General features: G+C 40.2%; 1 protein-coding gene across 1 annotated transcript in view; it reads right to left on the bottom strand.

Moving 5' to 3' along the window:
• The window catches only part of LOC125460512 (deoxyribonuclease gamma-like), a 28,174-nt gene extending 22,856 nt beyond the window's left edge, over positions 1-5,318 (bottom strand). Inside the window, exons 1-3 of the mRNA XM_059649650.1 lie at positions 4,975-5,318; positions 2,162-2,250; positions 1,588-1,674 (exon numbers count right to left, since the gene is read on the bottom strand). Of these exons, the coding sequence (XP_059505633.1) occupies positions 1,588-1,674; positions 2,162-2,250; positions 4,975-5,118 (320 nt within the window). The 5' untranslated portion in view covers positions 5,119-5,318. The remainder of the gene's footprint in view (positions 1-1,587; positions 1,675-2,161; positions 2,251-4,974) is intronic.
• Positions 5,319-16,067: the final 10,749 nt, after the last annotated feature.

Here is a 16,067-nt window from a genome sequence, read left to right as displayed (position 1 = left end):
TGAATTCTCGATACGTTCTTAAAATGGTAGTTCTGTACCTACTGAATATTTAATGTGTAATAAGAAGTGCCTTATCACAGCACTTTCAGCAAATATCAGAAAGCATTCATAAAAGCTTAGGAGCAATTCATTGAAGGAAAATGAAGATTCATTGAAGGAAAATGAAGATCTGAGATGAGAAGACATAGAGTCATAGAGCACAGAAACGAACCTTTCAGTATGATGATCAAGTTTCCCAAACTAAACTAACCTCATTTACCTAACTTTGGTCCTTATCCCTCGAAACCTTTTCTATTCATGTACGTGTCCAAATGTCTTTTAAATGTTGTAACTTTACCTGCATCTACACTTCCTCTAGCAGTTCTATCCACATATGAACCAGACTCTGTAAGAAGTTGCCCCTCAAATCCCTTGTAAATCTTCCTCTTCTCACCTTAAGAATATGCTTTCCAGTTTTGACTTCTCCTACCCTAGGGAAAAAGACCTTTGCTACTCACCTTATCTATGCCTCTCATGATTTTATAAACCTCTATAAGGTCACCCTTTAACCTCCTACGCTTCAGTGAAAAACTTCTAACCTACGCAGCCTCTCCCTATAATGCAAACCCTCCAGCTGAGTAGTGTCTTGGTAAATCTTTTCTGCATCCTCTCCAATTTAATAATGTCCCTCATATGGCAATGCAACAGGAACTCCAAAGTGGCCTCACTGACAATGATTTAGCATACAAAATGGAAAAATGTATCTTAATAAGCAAGTCATAGGGAATTAGCACATTGGAGTAGTGCACTACTCTTTGATCTCTCCACTGGCACTAAAATGTAGAATACAATTTCTTTGTCTGCTGCAGCATAAAATAAATTTGATAATTCCATCAGAACACAAATGATCTATAATTCAGCACTCTTGATATTAAATTCTCAATTAATTTCAGGCAGTTACTCATAGATGATGAATGGATTAGAAATACTACAACAAATAATAAGCAATGCTAGTTATAGTATTCTGCGTTTAAACTACTTAATGCTTCACCAATGTATACTTGATGCTGGGTGATTCTTCAGATTGATAAATGATGAAGTTTACCAAAAGGAACTTTTTTTTTAGAAAATGAAGATAAAGAGGAAACTGTTCAGATGTATTTTAGTCTCAATCATTTTGCCTCACTGTTCAATTAGTATTTCCCTCTGGCTATTTTAATCAGCTTTCCATGCCACTTAAATTTCTCATTGAGAGAGAGGCCAAGTATTTTTGCAAAACATTGTAGATTTTCTAAAGTTAAGAAAGAAAACTGTGAAGAATTTGAATTGCTCAAATAGCGCAGCAGGCAGATTATTTAACTAAGTATGAGTTTTTGCTTGAGATTGTTTGGCATGCATACTCAGTCAGGGATATCACAAAATAAATCCAAAATCTGAAACTTGCTTTTTAATGGACTGGTTAAATCTTTCAAAAGTCAGGATGTGTCCTTTGTCAGCTTGAGTTATTTGGTGATAATGCCTTTAGAATCTAGGCACTATGTTCCTTATTATTCATTTCTCCAACAAGAAAATGTGCAATTGGAATACAAAAGTGAGATGGAAAGTTACCTGTAAATGAAAGCATACTGTTCTTTGTAGGCCTTTCGTCCCAAACGTTTGCTGATGACAGATTCAAATTCATTTCTGTTGCCTTGACTGAGGTAAAATATTGAATTATTTACAACTTGAAATGAGCATACATTTGAATTAAGCATTTATTTTACATTAGGAATGAAGTCCCAATCTATATGTGTACATATGTTCTGTTTTCTCCTGTCAGGTCGAGACAGATGGTCTCTTAGTGATTGGAACCAGGTAGATCTTACTGACTGTTAGATCCTTGATGGTGATTGTTAATCTGGGCCAATTAGGGAGCCCTGACTGACAGATATAAACAGGGGAGTCGAAGTCTTGTCAGTTCAGGGACAGACTCTGAGCTGTTTGGCCACAGCCAGTGTACTGTGTACATGTAAATAAAGGGTGACTTGGTGACGGGATACCAGTCCCTGCGTAGTTATTTCAGTCCCATATATTATCGCAATGGCTTTGACAAGGAACAGTAGTGAAGGCAAAAGTTCAGCCTATAAACCCATGGTGTGTGACTTTACTTTTTAGAGAAACGAAAACTTCTTCATAGTCTTACCTGTTCAGTCTTTCCATTAGCACAGGAAATGCTTGATTTCTTGAATCCTTGATTTCCATCATCAACATTAGATCACAACGGGAGATTACCTGCAGAAAATGATAGGTACGCTGAGTGGATTATATAAAATTGTCTATAAAAGGATTCTGCACTGCTGTTCCTCGAGATATATAGGCACAAATTTCTTTTGTATTCTTGGGGAAAGAATCAGATTTGGAAAATCCATGAAAAAATTGGCTTGAAGTTTACAGTAGTACACTTGTGGAAGAAGACATTCTACAAAATTGCATAATGGTGGAATGTGCAGAAAAGGTTACCAATGATTGCTGGCATCATGACTGACATCATGTTCGGGACAATTTGCTAGGACTCGTGGCTGGAACAATAATAACCAACAAGAACAAGGGGTCATTGTGAGCAGAAGATCCTAAATAGACTGCATCAATAGTATACTAAAAATCAGAATGATGCTTTCACAAGAGATTTGCTGTCTCTGATGCAAGCTGAGCACTGTTTACTTATTTCTGTCAAGTTTCAAACAGATTCCTTTCAGATTTAAATCTCTATTTCAAACAGGAAATACCCATGTATAAGTAAATGAAAGTACTTGCATTTATCAAGTGCTACTCATGGGCAAGGGACATCTGAGATGCTTTACACTGAATTAAATATTAATTAAAACACATTCACAACTGCAGGGAAATTTCACACCCAAATTGAGCTGATAGACCGCAGAAACAGCAATACTGTAGGGTGTATGACCAAATCATCTGTTTAGAAAAGTTGATAGCAAAAGTTGATTCAGAAAAGTTTGCAGTCAAGAGACTGCAAACAACTCTCTGCTTTCCTTTAAATCATTCAAGATTTTTATGATTGCCTTTCAAGGCAGGTGGGGCCTAAATTTCTTGCTCCAAGCTTCCAATCCAGATATGAGTTATAGTGAAGGCATATTTTCATAGCAAAACACATAATGAAACTTGCTGTAAAATGTTGTATTTAATGCAAAACAAAAGCTAAAATAATCAAATGTAATAAGGACAATTAGAATCATTGAAGAAAAGATTGATTGGCCTATAATTCATCTTTTGTGATCTGCGATTTTCTCTTTCTCACAATCCAATCCTTCTTCTTTTTATTTCTCTTCTAATGCCTACTTAAATTTGCACTTCCTTCCCAGTGCTTGTATTATCAATTTCACAACCCTCAATCGTTTTGGTTATGAGGTGAGATAGTATCATGCCCTGTCCATTCACATCCTCGATGCCTAGCTTCCCTCTCTGTGATGTAATCAGCTCACATCTCCAGTAAGTCGCCAAGCAAAACTTTTAAAAATTTAACTTGCAAGGGCAAGTCTAAAAGCACTTGGACTTAATCCTGCAGCACATTATGATCTACTATTTCCTTTTCAATTGTCAATCAATTCTGAATGTGTAATCTTTAGAATTGCAGCCGTGCAGCCTATAACGCAAGCATCCTGAACATTTGGGAGTTCAAACAAATGCAAAACCTGAATTTATCAAGTTCATAAGAAAATCTGTCATCATGCTGCTTGATTTGTTATTGTTTTGGTTATTATTTTTAAATACTGCTACTTTGATCATTCTCTATATATTTTCTAAGCTTCCTGTTGTAGCTACGCCCAGACATTTCATTCATGATAATTCCATGAGTGGCATTTCATCAACTGTACAAAACATAAAGTGTATAAACAAAGCGTACCACTGCTCACCAGCCTGTAGTTTCCGTAAGGAATTTTCTTCAAGTGCACGTATGATACCGTGACCTCTGTTTTACCACAAATGCCATCATAAAGTCATACAGCATAGAAACAGACCCTTCAGTCCAACTAGTCCGTGTCAAACATAATCTCAAACTAAACTAGTCCTACCTGTCTGCTCCTGGCCCATATCCCTCCAAACATTTCTTATTCATGTACTTATTCAAATTTCTTTGTCACTGCTTACATAATTGGACTTGCAGTAATTGCAACTTCAGATTGCAAATAGCTGTATTCTGAACATAAAGTGTAACTGAGATTGGATGATGGTTATCTGCACAGTTTGGAGGTAATATTTCACTTAGCATACCAAAACTGGGAGCAGAAAATTGCCTGGGAATCCTGGTTGCCAGCAGGTGGCTGGAATATACAATATGTGGGTGGGTAGGTGAGTACAAGTTTTTGTAATGCTGTTAGCAATGGAACAAATATCTGAAATTCACTGTCTGGGTTTACTAATGAAGGATGGTCAATGTAAGTAGCTACTGACCAAGTGTTTGATCCAAAGACACTGCATCAGATGAGCAGCACCTTCAGAAGATCAAGGTAGGAAATTCAAGAAAATTAATAATGACCCTTTACATTTCAAATTGAAAGCCAATCAGATTTTTTAAATCTGTTAATAGTGTTAGGGTATTCACATTAACAAAGTATTTATAATAAAAATATTTCAGTTAATATAGGGATTTTTTTATATCACACTCTGATTCAAGTTTCAGCTTTTACCATTACTCCAATTAATGTCTGGAAATAACTTCCGCTTTTCATCCTACACAGCTGCTTGTACTAAAGCACTGAAGAGGTCCATACCATTCGCAATTCAGCCTGTGTCTTGAAATCTGATTATTTGTAAAAACATGTTTGCAATACAGTAAATTACAGTTAATAAAGGAATTCTGTACAGGTCCATCTTGTATACTTCAGATTTAATCTGATTTAGTCAAGCTCAATAAAATCCGTTACAAATTAATTTATCTGAATCTTGAGATTCAGACCATGATTCCAGAAACTCGGAAGTGAAATATCTCAAACTCACCTTCACAAGCACATCCAGTACTCCTTCCTTCGCTATTTTTGATTTTCCAAATGATCTCACATTAAAGGAACAGATTTTAAGAGCCTGAATTCCATGTAAACTGGCAAGAAAGAGAGCACTATGGAGAAACGATATGTTTACCATGTTCAGCTATTAGCGAGAGACGTCAACTAATGTCAGAACGCAGTGTGTTAATATGGTGAGAATTCTCCTGGAAATGTCTTACTTTAATCGGACTGACAGTACTGCCCTGTTCCTTCCTCCCTTTGCTTTAACAAATGTGTGGAAGTAGCCAAAAGCAACTGGTTGTAAGTTTGAAATGGGGAGATTCTCTGCGTGCACACTGACACCACAGACTGTAATTAAATCACTTTTAAGGCGGTGGTTTTATGATATGATGCAAAACTGGAAAAAGGCAAGTTACCTCTTGACATGATTGTATCGCCATAAACTGCGACTAAAGAGCAACTCATATTTTGTTGGCAACAATTTAGTGCTCATTAAACAGGGTGTAACTGGCCTCCAATTATGTGAACATGTGCTCACATGTTCTGATGAGGTCTTCATTCCATTTGCTATTAGAACAGGTGCTATTTCTGATGTAGTGAGGAGTATCACACAATGGTTAAAATTCTGGGCAGCATTCAATGCAGCATTAATCTCTATCAGATTAACATAAAAATCTGAATTTGTGGTTACTGAAAATCTGTCACTTTTACACCAAAGATCCTGGAAATGAATTTATATCTCTCCTTAGCTTTGCATACTGAGCAGTATGCTCTACTTGATAAATCAAGTAGTTTTATCAAGTTGTGTAAGCATATTTTGATAAATTCAATGGACAAGAAGGTTTTCTGTATTCTGTTCCATGGAAAGAGCATCAAACAGTCAGATAAACAAATAATATAACAAAAACATCAGAAACAGGTTATCAAGTAGCCTTGCTTAGGGAATGGTATTATCCATGCTAAATTGAATAAAATGAATGATTGCTTGGAGGACCCAATAATGTTAAAGGGAAGCTTACTGTAAGAAAAATGAAGGTAATGAAAGTGAGTATTGCAACAAGGGAAAAGTCTAGAGAACGTGCAGAGGCTGTCAGCAACTGCAGCGAAGACAGACAACTCGAGGATCAAAGTCTAAATAGGGCCTCGTATTGTACACCAAACTCCCCATGTTGTGTTAGGATGTACATAAGAGTTAAAAATGGGTGCATCACCCTCTGATCTGGTGCTCTGTCTGGGATTTCTGTATGAAAGTGAGTGTGAATGTCTGAAAATTTAATCAGCAATGACTGTTTAACATCTGTAGTATTGTCTTTGACAATGTAAGTTTTTAATATTGTGAATTGTTCTGTTTCTCTGCACAAGTGTACTTCTTTGAGATATTTTTGTTGTTAAACTTTTATGAACAAGTCTGCAGGATTAAATAAGTTCGTCTTCACTCCTGAGACTGGATATTTATCAAAACTTGGTTTTTATTTAAAAGATGTCCTTTTAGACAGAGGGTGGTAATGCCTGGAACACATTGCCGGGGAGATGGTCGAAACAAATACAATAGCTATGTTTAAGAGGCATTTTAACATATACAAGAATAAGTAGGGAATAGAGAGACACAATTCATGTAGAGACAAAAAGATTTTACTTTGGAAAGCTATCATGTATCGGTGCAGGCTTGGTGAGCTGAAGGGCTTGGTCCTGTGCTATACTGTATATGTTCTGTTGCTCCTTGTAGAATTCAATAGATATTTGATCATGCGCAAATCTGTTTGTGAAAATAAACCAAACTCGTCTCTTATGGTAACAAAATTGAGGTGTTAATGTTCTTTGGTGACTTTACAATAATGCTATACAACCTTTTAAAAAGGAAAAACCCATCCCTACAAACCACAGTAGCATGCTGCAGAGAACAAGTTATGAGGTGGGAGGTGGATTTGGAAAACCAACAAAAAACAATAGCATTTTAATGTTTCTTTGCTGGTCTTGAAATTCTAAAGGGTTTGCAGCCCATGTCAGTTGATTATTCTTCTGGAGACAATCTCTTTGCTTTTCCAGAGTAGCTCCCGTGTACTTGAAATTCCCTATATTTTTAAATTCTCTGTCTGTCAGAAGTATTTCAACTTGTAACAGAAGAGAGGCCCAAGACTGATGAAATCTGTTGCGAGAGCAAGCTCTTACTACTGTAGCCTGCAGGTCGTCTTGAGGCCCTCCTCCCTCCAGAAACCTACACACCTCTACTGGTTCCAGCCCCACCTCTTTAACTTGTCTGTCTCCTCTCCACCTATCTTCTCCTCTGCCCATCTTCGATCCACCTCCCCCTCTCTCCCTATTTATTTCAGAACCCTCTCCCCCTCCCCCTCTCTGATGAAGCACCTCGGCCCAAAATGTCAGCTTTTGTGCTCCTAAGATGCTGATTGGCCTGCTGTGTTCATCCAGCTCCACACGTTGTTATCTAGGCCGTCCTGTTGTGACTCCTTTCTGCAACAGACAGGCTATAATTAGTGTTTATCACAAAGAGGTATTTCAGTCAAATGGGACATTGCAATTGGTATCCAACAGTCATTATCTGTGTTTATAAAGGAGTTTTAGCCTCCAAAAATCATCAAGACGCCATTAGGATGGAGCATAAGATGATAAGATATAGGAGCAGAAGTAGGCCATTCAACCCATTGATGAAATCTGGCCTGTCTGATAATCCTGAAATCTATTATCCTGCCTTTCACCCATAACTTCATTGCCTTCCTGATCATAAATCTATCTTGTACTTGAATATGCTTGACGACCAATTTCATCAGCCCCTGTGGTAAAGAATTTTTCACATTTACAATCCTCTGAGAGATGAAATTCCCACTCATCTCTGTTTTAAGTATGTGACTCGTTATTCTGAGATTATGCAGTCAGGACCTAGACTGTCACACAAGTGGAAACAAACTTTCCGCATTCACCCTGTTAGGAATTTTATATGTTTTGAACAAGGTCACCTCTCATTCTTTCATATTCCACTGAGCATAAGTGAGTCTTCAACAACCTTTTGCATTATGGAATTTTACAGATTTCCTTTTTTTTCCTGGAAATCACTGCAGACAAAGTGACTGTTGCTTATTGCCTTTAAATATTTTTCCCCAGATAGCTCAAACAATGGTCAGTGGAAAATTCCGCAGGGGAATTCGTGGTCATGTCTCATGTCAGAGGATCTTAAGAACTTGGCCACTTGTCAATCTGATGACATCTGCAAATATTTTAAAACATTGTTTTCTGGCTCATTTAAACTGCCTTTTAGTTTTCAAGTTGAAGTCCCAGGTATTAAATCAATTCGTGAAAGTAAAGATGAATAGTGACAGAATTCTGAAGAAGAGTCACTGGAGTCAAAACGTTAACTTTGCTTTCTTCCCACGGATGCTGCCAGACCTACTGAGCTTCTCCAGCAAATTTTGCTTTTGGCCAGAAGTCCATGTGAACGGCCTTGATAGTATTTCAATGAATCCCTGGACTTCCCTGAGAAATTTGCTACATCTTCTCATGGATGGCACAGGAATAGGCAGCCTTGCTGCACTGATGCTGGAACAGGCACTGCCAGTGACTCTGGATCTCCAGTGCAACGAGGAGATGGGGCAGAAAGTGTGGAGAAGAATACTTCTATGCCTCACATTCCGCTAACTTGGAGCCAAAATCCTCGATGTTCCTCAACAGGAGACTGTCAGACAAACTAATGCACTCAGCATCTGCGTGTAATTCAGTGATTGGTCCCATCAGCATACTCTTCTGCACCATTACCATCTCCAAATCTGTCAAACAAATCAATCTTTAACAAAAAAAGCAAGTGTTTGAGAAACTCAACAGGGTTGGCAGCATCTGTGGAGAGAAAAAAAACAGAATTAATGTTTCAAGAGCAGTAACCCTGCTTCAGAACTGGTAGTAGCTAGGAAAAGGCAGTATTTACAATGATAATGGGGTGGTGGGGGAAAAGAGTGAGTGGATAGGTGGAATCAGAACCCAGGGAGAGTGAGGAAGAAAGTTAGGCAAAGAAGAGGATGGTTGAAAGTATGTGATGGGAGAAGAGAAGTGGACGATGGGGACAATGAGTAGGTGAAATGGGTTAGCTGTGCTGAAGGTAGCCCACGTGATGACATAGTGTGGGGGTGAATAAAAGAAATGGAATGAAGTCACCTCCATCCATGTGACTTCCTTCCGTATGCTATCAGGGTTAGATCACGGGGGATGGGATCTCTCGGAGACACACTGGCTCTTCCTCCTCAAGCTGCTCTGACTGCAGGCAACTCAATCACAGAATGCTGGTCCTTTGGAATCTTTCATTTTGCCTGACTCGTCTTCTTGTGTTGAACATTTACACCTGATTTCTTTAAATGTATCCATTTTCAGCTTTAATAAATTCTGTGACATGTTGATTCTGAAGCCATGGTTTGAATTTCCATTCTGGCCTTTTCACTATCCTTGGTAGCTGCACCTCATGGAGCCTAATGGCGAGGGCGACAATATTCATTGTGAAAGATGAGAACTCAAATCTAAATTGTCATGCTTCCTCTTTCTAATATTTACTCATTTTTCATAAATTTATTCTTATCTCCCCTGGGTTCTCTAATTTTACCTCCAGGAGCCTTCATTTTCTCCTTAACAGAGCCTCCATTGCTAAGGGTGCTGTATTTTCTAAGTGTGGCTGGCATTTCTATTAATTCTTGGCGCACATCTTTGTCCCAGTGTTTCTTAAAAGCTTCTGAGTAAATTTTGCCTTTGAGTGCTGAGTTTGCCTTTTGTGCTGCTCCGTGGTTGCTGCTGTCTGGCATTGTATTTCGGCATGCTGCTTTTTATAATCATATAGCTTGATATTAGCCCAGGCACTGAAGTGCCTATGACCGTAAGATTTGTAGATGTCAGAAGCTTAACAAACATCTACTGAATCTTCCGCTACCACATCACCCATATCCTGTTCTTAACTTACAGGAGTCAACATAAGCATTGCTATATCAGGTACAAATTCCCTGGGGGAGGAAAAGCCCAAATAACTGAGGCAATTCAGTTCGCACCTCAGCAAGAATCCACCTGAGAAAGGATTATATCTTACCCTCAAACTAATACACTGACACCTTTTGGAGGGAAATTATGTTAGCGTGTGCTCCTTTGTGTTAACAATGAAATTGGGACAATTGGGGACTAAGGAGAAACAGAAGTTAGAATTATCCACCAAGTAATCTGTTTAACAAGGTTTACTTTTAAACTCCAAGATGCGTCGGGGTTCTGTATCTGTGTGATTTGCAACTGTTCAACCAACAAGATTCAGCTGGAAAATCAATTTTATTTTTATGTTAAGGAGATTCGGTCCACAAATCTCGCTCTGTGGGAGGTTTGAACTTAAAATCCTAATGTATGTGATGCTTCTACAAAGACTGAATGATATGAAACAAACACAGAAATTGGTGGCAAAACTCAGCAGGCCTGGCAGCAACTGTGGGGAGAAGACTGAGTCAACGTTTCGAGTCCAGTGCCTTTTCATCACATTCTTCCCATAAAATGCACAACTAATCCCCCGAGCCAATTCCTGCCTCATCAGACTACACCAAAACGTCAACAAAATTATGGAAAGGATAATCTCCGGTGATGTCAAACAGCACTTAGACAGCAACGACTTGCTCACAAATAGTAAATCTGGGTTCTACCAGGCTATTCAGTTCCAGACCTTTATGCACTCTCTGTCCCAACAATGTAAAAAAGAGGTGAATTCTCGAGGTGAGTTAAGAGTGATTGTTCTAGACATCAAGGTAGCATTTAACCAAATGTGACACCAAGGAGCCGTTCACAAGATCATTGATATTGGGAATCAATGAAAAACGCTTTACTTGTTAGAAACATTCCTAACACAGAGGAAGGTTTTGTGGTTGTAGGAGGCAGAACAACTTAACCCCAGGAGATCACTGCTGTAGTCCTTGGGGTTAGTGTTTGATTCAACCATTTCCACCTCATTTATCAATGACCTCCACTTCAAATTTAAGTCAGAAGTGGGCATATTTGCTGACGATTTGAAATTTCTCAGAAATTGAAACTGTTTGTGTCTGCATACAGCAAGACCTTGAGAACTTTCAGGCTTGGGCAGACATATGGCAAGTAACAGTCATGCCACAGATGTTCTGGCTAATGACCATCTCAAACAAGAGAGAATGTAATCATTACCGCTTGAGTTTCAAGGGCATTACCATCACTGAATCCCGAGCATCCTCGGGGTTACCATGGATCAGAAATCTAATTGGACCAACCAGATAAATATTGCATATATAAAAAGTTGTAAATTCTGCAGTGGGTAACTCACTATCTTACTCTCATAAAGTCTGCCCACCATCTGCAAGGCAAAAGTCAGGAGTGTTGTGGAATATTCTCCACGTGCCTGAATGAGTGCAGCTCCAACAATATTAAGATGTTCAATACCCATCCAGGACAATACGACCTGTTAGATCAGCAATTCATGGGCAACTTTAAGCATTGACTCCATCCATCACCACTGCATAGTGGCAGCTGTGCAACAACTTACACGATGACTGCACCAACTCCCCAGAGGTTCCTCTGACATGACTTTTCAGGAAAATGTAGGCACCTGCAGTTCTTGTTCAACAGGATGGTACAAGTTCTGTGTGGAAAAGGCACAAGCAGAGACCTTACAAAACATCCAACAATGCTCAACGACACAGGATATAACAATTTGGTCTGGGGGCCACTAATACCTAGATCCATCCAATCCTAGAATGGATACCTAGTTGAGTATCCAGTAATAATTTTGCAGTAGGTATTGTTTATTAATAACTAACTGTCTAAATATGATGTACTACATAAATAAATAGGAAAAGCAAACAACAACTTGCAACAGTTGAGAGAAGTTCACTTACCCAAGAGAATGAATGGATGACTGGCATGGTCTATGGTGCTCTCAGCAGCTTGTGATGCCAACACTCTGCTCTCTGGAGCGCTCTTCCCTCAGTTGTTTTCCATTTTCTCTGGTTTGTTTCTCATCTGAAGTAGGTGGTTGTCTGGTGAGGACTGCCCTGTCTCTAGGGACACATTTATTTCCTTTATTTCTCAGGGCTAGTAGTTTTACCCGAGTCCAACCACTTGTTTTAATCTTTCAAACCAGTGACTATAGGACAGGTACCCAAGACATTAGGTTGGTCATCTCCCACCCCCATCCAACACCTTAGCTCAATGCCAAGCAATTTCATAAGAATTTTATACAAGAGGCATAATTTCTTAAGGGTCATATTCCTTATGTAAATTTAGAGCTTCAAGGGTTATAAACCAAGCAGGTAATTGTGGAGCAATGTGTGGTCACTTGGCTCTATTCCCAAAAGCAGTACAATCTCTTATGTTGATGTTGGAGGAGTCTATTGCGGCTATAAGTGCTAATTTGTGGCATTGGGAGCATGGCTGTATGAGCAGCCCCTCTCATGGAGAGTCAGATGTGGCAGACGAACAAATGGACACAGCCACACAACAATGGCTTCCATACAATGGCGCCTGCCTTAAAAAATGTGGAGTATTCAGAGGTTTGAAATCCAACATTGCATTAAGGTGCATCCAGGAGTTCTGTACAGTTGGTTAGCAAGGAGTTGTAGCTCAGGTTTGGGAGGAAATGGAGGGTCAGGGATAATGGTATTGTGGGCTCTTCCCGAGGTAGCTCCATGTACAACTCTTCCCAGAGCTCCACTTGAGACACAACAGCTGACTCCTAATCCAATGAACTGAGTGTCAGAGCCTGGAAAAGAGCAGAAATCAAACTGGAAAATGCTGGAGTAACTCAGCCAGCCTGCCAGTATCAGTGGAGAGAAAGTTCTGAGGAACTCGAGTCCAGTCATAATAGACACAAAACATTAACTCTCTTCACAGATGCTGCCAGACCTGCTGGGTTTATCCAGCACTTTCTATTTTTATTTCCTATCTCCACCACTCACCTAACTTCTGTTTTACTGGAAAAGAGCAAATGTCCTCTACTCTCCTACAGCCACACAAGTAGAAGTTAGCTCAAGTAAGAGAAAGAGGAAGCAGAAAGAGTCTCGATGACAAAAGGAGGTTTGCAGGAGTCCAGATGCTGATTTGATTGAGGGATGATATTTTTTCCTTTGGGTTTGAAGGAGCCATGTCTTGCTAATCCCTGAAAAATGACATGGCAGCCCTTATTCCCAATTGCACATTGACTGTGGGTGAATAAAGAATGTTGATGAGACAGTAGGTTCTTGATGCATGGGAGTGAATGGAAAATGATTTCTTGCAGCAGAAAACTTTTATGTAAAAGGGCATCCTGTATGAGGATATGATATGAACAGCAGAGCAATAGATGCACAAGGACATTGATACTTATAGTGTCCTCAGTTGAAGTGTGCCTGGATGAGAACATTGCAGATTTTTCTGATAGACTCCTCTGATTTTTAGATACAATGCATCATAGCCAATTCTGAATGATCATATTCTGCTGGTCTGTCCTCATCCTTATCTTCTGAGGAAGCTGGCCAATCCCCAACATCCTCTGCTACCAGCTCACTCCTCTCTGAAATGCTGGGTTGTTCAGGGCATAGCTTACGACCAATAGGGGAAAGCCTCTTGCTGGTTGGTATTGAAGGAAGACCCCAGAGGAATCAAGGCTCCTGAACTGTGAGTTGATCACTTGTGGTAGTCGTAGTTACAAAGCAACTATTGAATCTGTCATGTGCTTCTGTGGTGCAGAGATGCATTCTCATACCCGCTGAGACTATGTTGGGCTGTGAACAACTGAGGCACCTGACATCGCCAGACAATTAAGGGGATGGTGGCTCCCTGGAATCCTTGCATATACTTGCAGAATCTTCTTGTAGACAGCGTATACAGGCTGCACTTTGAAGGAATGGAAGTTCTTACATTGAACAAAATTCCTGGCTGTTCTGATGGAGCCTAGACTACTGCAAAGGTCATTTACACCCTGGACCTGAGAAACTCTGGTTCTCAAGGTGAAGCTTACAGCTCTTTGGATTCGACTGGCTTTTGTGTCAATCTTGACTCATTGTTAGAAAGTCTTCTACTTGCTTCATCAGAGTGAATGCGGGTTGTTAAACCCAACAGAAATCCTGAATGAGTGGTACACACAAATGTTCAAGATCGTCTTCAATACTGCAGCAATTGTTAGTGAGGAGGGGAGTTGCATTCCTACTCCTCTTCATCCATCAGGACCAAGTATCAATGACTACCTGACATAACAGCTGCAGCCTGCTCCGACATATCAAGCAAGCTGATCCTTGGCCTGTAGATTCTGTACGTAGCCTGCACACAGAATAGCGCCGCTGTTTGGGTACTTTTCCTCAGCTATCCCCTCTGATGAGTGCAGGTCCTGATTCCAGTGCTGGATGCTGGACCTGCTGGTCCTGTGGATCTTGCAGTTCCAGCTGCTGCAGATCCAGGTCCTCACATGGCAGCTTTTCCCAATGATCTAGTCTATTGAATAGCTTGTTGTACCCACATAAGAACATGGGTTTAAACTTTTAATGATGTACTGTGTTTCAGATCACTCAGGGAATTTGTGTTGCTGTGACAGAATACACTTTTACAGCCATTTTGAGATCTGGATCTATGGATAGTTATGGAGAAAGCTACAGCTTCAATCCTCATGTGGCTGACCAGGAATCTCTCATCCTCATGTCATGTGCCATTGGCATGAGTTGGAAAGATTTCCAAGATGATAATCATTTAGGCCTCACATTATTGGCTGGTAGCCTCTCGCTTTACAATGCTGCAATCATGGACACTTGAACCATCAATAACTTGGAGTAACTTACAGCCGCACTTGGAATATTGCGTACAGTTCTGTTCGCCGCATCATAGGAAGGATATTCAAGCATTGGAGAAGGTGCAGAGGAGATTTACCAGGATGTTGCCTGGTATGGAGGGAAGGTCTTATGAGCAAAGGCTGAGGGACTTGATGCTGTTTTCATTAGAGAGAAGAAGGTTAAGAGGTGATTTAATAGCGATGTACAAGATGATTCAGAGGATTTGATTGGGTGGACAGTGAGAGGCTTTTTCCTCAGATAGTGATGGCTAGCACGAGGGGACATAGCTTCAAATTGTGGGGTGATAGATATAGGACAGATGTCAGAGGTAGGTTCTTTACTCAGAGAGTAGTAAGAGCATAGAATGCCCTGCCTACAACAGTAGTAGACTCGCCAACATTAAGGGCATTTAAATGGTCATCGGATAAACATATGGATGATAATGGAATAGCGTGGGTTAGATGGGCTTCAGATTGGTTTCACAGGTCGGCACAACGTCGAGGGCTGAAGGGCCTGTACTGCTCTGTAATGTTCTATGTTCTATAACTACCCATTGTGTGCCCACCTTCCATGAAGAGTGGCACTTCTGAGGTTGGGTCGCTTTTGAAAACAGCTAATATATGTATAAAATAGCTCTTTCCTTAATTTTCCAAATTGGCTGCATGTTTCACTCAAGGGCATTCCCGACCTTACTGACAACTCCCTACTGGGAAATCTAGAGCAGAGTAGAAAGGCATTTGGTTATTAACCATTTCTTTTATACTACAGTCTCAGCCTGCCTGTCACCAATCCAACCTACAACTGTCTGGAAAAATTCCATTGGCAAGTTCTTCCCTACAGCCAGACCATATGGATACCTCAAAATCCCCACCCAATGAACAAAGACAATAAAGTGTGAAGCTGGATGAACACAGCAGGCCAAGCAGCATCTCAGGAGCACAAAAGCTAACGTTTCAGGCCTAGACCCTTCATCAGAGAGGGGGATAGGGTGAGGGTTCTGGAATAAATCGGGAGAGAGGGGGAGGCGGATCGAAGATGGAGAGATCGAGGCCTGAAACGTCAGCTTTTGTGCTCCTGAGATGCTGCTTGGCCTGCTGTGTTCATCCAGCTTCACACTTTATTATCTTGGATTCTCCAGCATCTGCAGTTCCCATTATCACGGATACAATTTTACCACAGTGAACAAAGACATCTGCCTGCAATCTGCAACTTTAAACACACTGTGACACATTGCAAAGATGGATGGTGTAAACCTGGAGGTCTGTGTAAATTCACAGCAGACGGAAGTTTGAGCTCAATCTCA

This window comes from Stegostoma tigrinum, chromosome 11 (assembly GCF_030684315.1).
Source record: "Stegostoma tigrinum isolate sSteTig4 chromosome 11, sSteTig4.hap1, whole genome shotgun sequence".
Taxonomy (NCBI): Eukaryota; Metazoa; Chordata; class Chondrichthyes; order Orectolobiformes; family Stegostomatidae; genus Stegostoma; species Stegostoma tigrinum.
Note: the sequence above shows the minus strand (reverse complement) of the source record. Positions and strands in the feature narration are given on the sequence as shown.